The sequence below is a fragment of the Oryzias melastigma genome, linkage group LG6, assembly GCF_002922805.2.
Source record: "Oryzias melastigma strain HK-1 linkage group LG6, ASM292280v2, whole genome shotgun sequence".
NCBI classification, from domain to species: domain Eukaryota; kingdom Metazoa; phylum Chordata; class Actinopteri; order Beloniformes; family Adrianichthyidae; genus Oryzias; species Oryzias melastigma.
This window is the reverse complement of record NC_050517.1, coordinates 29314062-29321362: the sequence shown is the minus strand read 5'-3', so window position 1 is coordinate 29321362 and position 7301 is coordinate 29314062. Positions and strand designations below refer to the sequence as shown.

Here is a 7301-nt window from a genome sequence, read left to right as displayed (position 1 = left end):
ACCAAGTGTCAACGGAAACTGGAGAACTTGAGTCCTGGAGAACCTGTTTTCCAAATTATTGTTCTGCAGCTGATTGAAGGTACAGCAGCAAGGTGTCTGGCATTGAGTTATAAAGGCTAGAGTTACTGTTCTATGCAAAGTTGGACGCCATATTCGATGGGGCAAGATGCCGGTTCATTGCTGTGCTGCAATCATACAAACAGCTGGAAAAACAATAATGTGACTTTTCACAAGTAAATTATTACTGTCAGCTGATAAAGGAGAACTTATTGAAAACATTTTAGGATAATCTGAGTTTGTTCTCAGAAAAGTAAAAGCTTAGGCTGATTCTTTCAAAGTCAATTGTAGCAATAAATTTTGCACTATTTCCACATTTTCTGGCAGGACCACCGATCTTTTTCTTGAAGATCCAAAGCACTTTATAGTCAAACTCCTATTCTCACACACATTCACACACTAATGATGGCTCCGCTGCCAAATGTCAACCAGAGGCAAGGTGGAGTTCAGTGTCTTAACAAAGGACACTTCTGCTGCACCATGGCATCCCCTACTACACAAACCCCAGAAATTCCACAAACCCCACAAACTCTTAAAATTTCACAAACCCCACAAACTCCCCAAGCCCACAAGCTTAACAAACCCCCCAGACTACACCACAAACTCCACAAAACACACACACACTTCTTAAACGCAACCAACTCCACAAACTTAACAAACTGTGAAAATCCTACAAACTCCAAAACCCCCAAAACTCCACAAACTCAGCAAACCGCAAAAACTCCACAAACCCAACAAACTCTTCAAACCCCATAAAACTCTACAAACACAACAAACTCTACAATTTGCACAAATCCCACAAACTCCAAAATCTCCTGAACTCTGCACACTCCGCAAACCGAACAAACTCCTCAAACCGCATAGAGCTCTACAAACACCACACAAATCTCACAAACGAGTGAAGCTATCAAACAGAGGAGAGCAGTGAGGGGAGTTGCAGAGGCAAATCCCAAGTCCAGTAGAAGTTGGGAAAGGCTTTGGAAAAGGACTAAGACATTTTGGTAGGCTATTAGGTCCGAGGGCACATATTTTTGGTGCTGTTGTGGTTCCGAAGCACTGCAGTCGGCCTCTGATTGGAGGATCACAGGGCTCAGTTGCTGTCATGTCTACTAATGTGTAGAAGTGTCCTTGGGCAAGACACTGAACCCCATGTTGTTTTGGTGGTTAAAGGTTAGCACCAGTGTTCAGCAGCGGAGCCGCCCTCATTGTGTGCATGTGTGTGTTTAAGGGTGAATGGGACTGGAAAGTATATTTACATATTCCATTGGGAACATCTGAATAGTTCTCTTTCAGAACTGTGTTTACTTCTAGGGATGAGATGCTGACATGAACTGAAGACATTCTTGAGAAGGGAACACTTAAAAAATCTCCTTAATTTGATCAATTTTGAGGAAGCAGAGGATGAGGACGTGATTGTGGGCCAGTCCATCACCCAGGCTTAAGTCACAGAACAGGTCAAATAGCTCCTCTGTGGAAAGCCATCAGGGATGGAAGAGGTTTACTGAGTTCCTCGAGGTCTGGGGGTTGTTGGACTGTCTATGCTCACACGCCTTTGCCACATTGCTTGGTGGTTGGGGAGAGTGCCTCTGGACTGCTGATCAAAGGGGTTGTCTGTCTTATAGGAAAGAGGAACCAGAGTGTTGGTTCCAACTACACGGGTGTCGCACTACTCAGCCTCCCAAGAAAATCCTACTGCTGAGGCCATTCTTTGAGTTTGATTCTTATTGCTGGCAGGAAGTCATAGCGGTTGCATGTGTTCTGGCACGGATGCTTTGTGTTCTCCTTAGTTCCACTAATAAACTTTATGGACATAATTTCCTACATCCAGGGGCCAGAAAGAATCTAATTTGGGGGCGGCAGGATTTCATCTCTTTTTTTGCAGATGATGTTGTTCTGTTAACCCTCCATCATGAGAAAAATGATACAAGAACATGTTAAAAACGCCATTTTCATCGGAGGGGATCTATCAAATCATTTTTGAGAAGAACGGATTCCCTTAAAAGTGTGATTATTAAGATGCAGAAACTTTGGTCAGAACTGTGGCAGAGGGATACGCTTCAGAATTTCTTCTTTAAATATCACCAACAGGCAAAGATGGAAGGAGAAATGAGGACATATTTTACCCAGGAACTGTCTTCTTCTTCCTCCCAGGGTCATGCAGAATGGTTTGGAGGTGGAGCGACTGCGCCTCAGGAACTTCTTTCACTACTACCACTCCAAACGAGGGATGTGGAACGCCCAGAACAAGAAACCGCTGAAGGGACTGCGCTCTCTGCCGCTGGGAGGCTCCTAAGACCTCCTGCAGACCCGCCAGTGGGAGCGCGCTCACTGCCTGAACTGCCTTCTAGACACAGTCAGGACGCTGTTGATCCATCCAGACTGGGTGGGTGTTGGTCTGTGGGAGGAGCCAAAGCCAGAACCGGAGGTTTGGTTTCAGCAGACGGACTGAAGTTCTGACTTCACCCAACGACTGAACTGTCAGAGAACCCTGACGGTCAAACTCTGTTTCAGTTTTCAGCAAAACTTTTTCAGACAAAGTGGAAGCAGCTGTTTTAGATCTGTGTGCGTGTGAGAGAGAGAGTTTGTGTGTGTTTGTGTGAGAGTGTGTGTGTTTATGAAGCACTTTTGTCAGACATCAAAAGTCTTTTTCTAAAGTTCGTAGCAGATTTTGTTCTAAAGTTGAAAACATTCTATCTTTTTTTCTGAAAAACAGAAGCTTTCATTTAAGGATAGTTTGGAGTTTTTATGCCATTTGTTGGACTAATCCAGATTAAAATGGTGCTCATCTGAAATGGATTAAAGGAACCACATACATTTTTAAAATCCTGTTTTTTCCAAACTGACAACAGATTGAAAATCTCTGATCTTCCCGTTTGTCGGTCGGCGTCCTCGTCTTCATTTTTCTAGTTTTTTCTGTTTGAAAACATTCTTTGGTTTTGTTCCAATGAGTTATTCAGACGATTTATTGTTTTTCCATGATCAGATTTCATTTTTCAGAATGGTTTTGTTCTATTCAGCCTTGACAGCAGCATCTATGAGGTCAGAGTTTCCACGGTAACGCCCCACAGACAAGAATGCTGAGCTGTCATGTTCTGTTCAAACGCCGCCGCTGCGAGGCAGCACTGCTTCACAAATGTGTGCCTTTATCAGAGTTTGACCCTTTCCGAGAGGGCGGGGGCAGACATTAACCTTCATCATCATCATCACGTCACTGGAATGTTACCCATTCAGGGTGTTTGCAGTAACCTGTGCTCATTCCCAGAAGAATCCAAGGACAGAAAGTCCATATTGTGAATTCTGACCAATGGAAGCTCAGCTTCAGGAGCAGCTTCATTCTAACAACCCCCCCACCACACTGTGGCTGAGGAGCAGGAAACTCTTCATGTGATGGTTCTTTTGACTGGAAGAAGCTCCAGCATTCATAAGTGTTCATGCAGGATGGTCATCGTCTCATATTTACTGAGTAAGATCCTCGGTTTCTTCAGAACTTCAGTTGGAAAACGAGCGACGGAGAACTTCCACGCCGCACTCTAAAGTTAACTAAAGAAATTATGGGTTTCTTACATTCCAGAGTAATTTCTGTGAAATTGTTTTGTAGAGATGGTTTTCAGAATGTATGTACCTTTATTTGATTTTTGTTTTTTCAAATAAAATTTTAACCTTACATTAAAATCAGTTGTTTAGATAACTACATTTCTTTTTGGGGGGAGGTGGGGGCTCTAAGACATGTTTTCTTTTATTGGAAAAATGTGTAAAAATTAAACAATTATTTGAACCCAAATAGAATTTTTAAAGTATAAAGAAGGTAGTTGAAATTTCTGCATCTGTGTTACGGGAAACCCTAAAACAGGGGTTCTCAAAGTTTTGTAGTTGAGGGACAAATTAAGAACTCCACATTAAACTCTGGGCAAATTTTGGTGAAATAAATGGATCAACAGAAAAATTCTGTTTTTAAAAACTTCAGTGACCAAGTTTCATTTGTACAGTTAATGGAGCATACACTAAAAAATAAGTGAAATGTTGGATTAATTAGTTCTGTAATTTGTTACATTTAAATATATTAGTTTTCATCAAATTCAAATTTTGGTTTAACGGTTTATTTAACTCAAAATTTTAATTTGATTTAAACTAATATTTTCTAATGTAACCAATGACAGAACTTTTGTTAATTGATCCAATGTTTCACTTTTTACAGTGAAAGAACAAACCGAAAAAGATTTAAAACATTGATTTAACTGAGAAATGTGATCTATTCTGGTCAACATCAGACCTGTGTGGTGTCTATTTGAAGATATATTGTGCAAAATCTAATTTCAACAAATATTCCCTCTCAGTTCCTCTCCAGATCTTCTACATTATTTGACATACTAATTTCCTTAAACTTTTTCTTTTACTCTAGGAAAACAATGTCAGCTACTTACAGCATAAATCATTTTACAAACTCCCCGTCACTGGAAAGCTTGTAACATTGGGCAATTTCAAAAGACACAACCGTAGCTAGCTTCTTTTTTTCCCCATTTTTTTGGTAAACATTCTCTGCTGTGCAGCGTATCCTCAATATAATTGTTAGAGCTTATTGTTGGGCTCCTCGAAAATAAATTCGTCATAGTTTTTTTTACGATAAATAACATAGCGACGGTTTATATTGAATTTTTTGAGCTTAGCATTTACCTGCTTGCAAATCAAGTCCAGCCATTGAGGTACGACAAAGTAAGGATTTGTCCACTTAGCTTGAAAGCGTCTTTTCTCCTCGCCAACGCGTGTTTTCGTCAAAGGAACCTGCTCTTTCTCAGAATCCCGCTCTGACTCCATTTTTACTGCCGTCGTCTTCTACGCAGAGCAGTGACATAGAAAATGTTGTCTGCCCTCTAGTGGTGAAATAATACACTGCGCCATTGACCAAGGTGTAATTTCCTTTTTTCCCTGCAGATGTCGCCAGAAACCACGAAAAAAAACAAAGCAATCTACAGCTGGTTAGGATTTATTGAGGGCCTCTAAAACTCGGCCATTGAGCTGCCATTGTCCCGCTTTAAGAAATTTGAGAATATGAAGGTAATTATTTGCCAAAACATACAAGTGTAAATAATACACACATGAGCTAGACTCACACACACACGTTTAATTCACACACATGTAAAACTGAATGTGAAGTTGCAGGAAAAAGAGGAACATGTGAGAAAAATGTGAACTTGTGGAACATAATGTGAGAACTTGCTTGACAAAAACCTTAACTTGTGTGTAAAAATGTAACGTGAAGAAAAATCACACACAAGATTTTACTTGTAGGCTCAATTTTCTTCTGTAGAAAAGTTTCACACAAATGTTTTGGGAGTCTCAGCATGTTTCTGACTTCTGGCACACCCCCATGCGAGATATAGGTGCTAAAACCGTTAAATGTAAAAGTCTTTCTACTTTAGCAGTAGCTGTTGTTTATATTTAATGACCGAACTTATATTTCTGTAAAATTACCGGCATGAAACCCAATGAGACAGTTGTTTTGTGATATTGGGCTATATAAACAAAAGTGATTTGAATTATTTTAGCTTACCCCTCTCAGGACTTCTTCATTAGTAGAAAGTTATCCAGTGAAAAATGTGTTCCTGGTTTGACCACATGAAGGCAGTATTGTGCTTCTTTATCAATTACCCACTTCCACACTGTTTGGAGGGACCATTGACTGTAAAAATAATGGACTTATCGAGCTATGAGGTCCCCCATTGGAAATGCATTACCTCCACTCCATGTGAAAGTAGGCCACCGCTTTCACCGTCACTTCCTGAAACGGCTATCGCCATTTTGCAAACGTCTGCAACCCATCTTCAGCGATTGGTCTGAGTCTCTGTGAGTCATAGCTGAGTCATGAACCTATAGGAAGTACTGTCACCAATCTGGAGTGAGTTTATTGTGAGTGTCCGCCTCCTTCCACGCCTCTACCACGAGACTGCGGGATGTAAATAGCTTCTACTTTAATAATACCGCCTTGATAGGAAATGTACAAGTCATTGTTGAAGCCTTTGAGGGAGAACCATGCCAACATTTGATTCTGTCAGCAGTCCTTTGGGATTTACTTAAATTTATTCCTTTTTGTCGAGATAAAAGGAGCATTTGGGTGACACTGCTGCAGAACTGCACAGCAGCAGCTCGTCTCTTCACATGCACTGCCACGTTACAGTCTGATCAGATGCACATGAGAAGCGCGTTCAGCTATATTTAAAATAAATAACCATCCTAACAAGTGAACAGCTGGATCTTTTTATCTGTTTGAAAATACGAAAATCTCGCGCTCCACAGACGGCTGCATCTAATTCAGGCTGCAAGCTGGAAAAGTGCGGCGAAGATGAAACTTTGGTTGGTGATTTTATGGAGGAGCTGTACCATTCCGTATGATACACAACATATCGTTTATTAGCTACAATCAAAACAGTGAAAAAAAGAAAAACGAACGTTAAACAAAACAAAAAAGTCCAAAGCACATAACCTCAGAGTGAAATCTATTTCTCCAGAGTAAATCCTCATCTAAAAATGTCGACAGCATGCTCCTCTTGTTGTTTTAAACTGCTGCATCGGTACATTCCATTGAGGAAAACAACAGTAGGACAATGATTGGTTGGTACATTGTTGAATTGTAAAGTAGGTGTTAAAAGGTCTTCACGGAACCATTGATGAAGTCTGCTCCCATTGGCTACCCGTCATCTGTCAATCAAACCCCCCAGACGGTCGACGTCAGACCCACAAACGCTTATTGAGCCATCTGATTGGTCAATTTATAACTCTAATAACTTGTGATAATGGAAAAAAATCTTTAAAAAAAATTAGGATTAGAAAAAAGAAGTTAAGCAGAAAGCAGCAGAGGAAGAATAATTATTCTGACATGTAAAATGACTGAGAAATAACTGTCTGTTTCTCAATGGAAGTCAATGGGACTTTGGCCTTTTTGCAACCCAGTGGTACTTCCTATATGGAACACAGAAGTAGGGGGGCTTGCTCTGTCCAGTTATTCTTACACAGTCAATGGGAGGGACAAATATGGGGGAAACTTTTTTTTAATGTAATCAAATAACCTCCCTGTCTGACATCAAGATGCAATAAACCAGCACAGATAATCCTCAGTTTGGTCTCCATGGTGACCATCACTATCAGGAGAATGGGGTATAGGGAGGGGGGGGAAATCTCGTCAGAACTAATATGTTCACCCCCACCCTCAAAGAAAAGTGGCTGCAGCGCATTTAAATACAGTGTGTGTG

At 40.7% G+C, this 7301-nt stretch overlaps 1 protein-coding gene and 1 long non-coding RNA gene across 2 annotated transcripts in view; one reads left to right on the top strand and one right to left on the bottom strand.

The window, feature by feature from the left end:
- The window catches only part of b4galnt4a (beta-1,4-N-acetyl-galactosaminyl transferase 4a), a 61918-nt gene extending 58189 nt beyond the window's left edge, over window positions 1–3729 (top strand). Inside the window, exon 20 of the mRNA XM_024280806.2 lies at window positions 2209–3729. Coding sequence (XP_024136574.1) covers window positions 2209–2350 — 142 coding nt within the window. The 3' untranslated portion in view covers window positions 2351–3729. The remainder of the gene's footprint in view (window positions 1–2208) is intronic.
- LOC112151754 overlaps window positions 1–4889 on the bottom strand; it is a 34751-nt gene extending 29862 nt beyond the window's left edge. The window contains exon 1 of the long non-coding RNA XR_004948101.1: window positions 4729–4889. This is a non-coding gene — a long non-coding RNA (uncharacterized LOC112151754). The remainder of the gene's footprint in view (window positions 1–4728) is intronic.
- Window positions 4890–7301: the final 2412 nt, after the last annotated feature.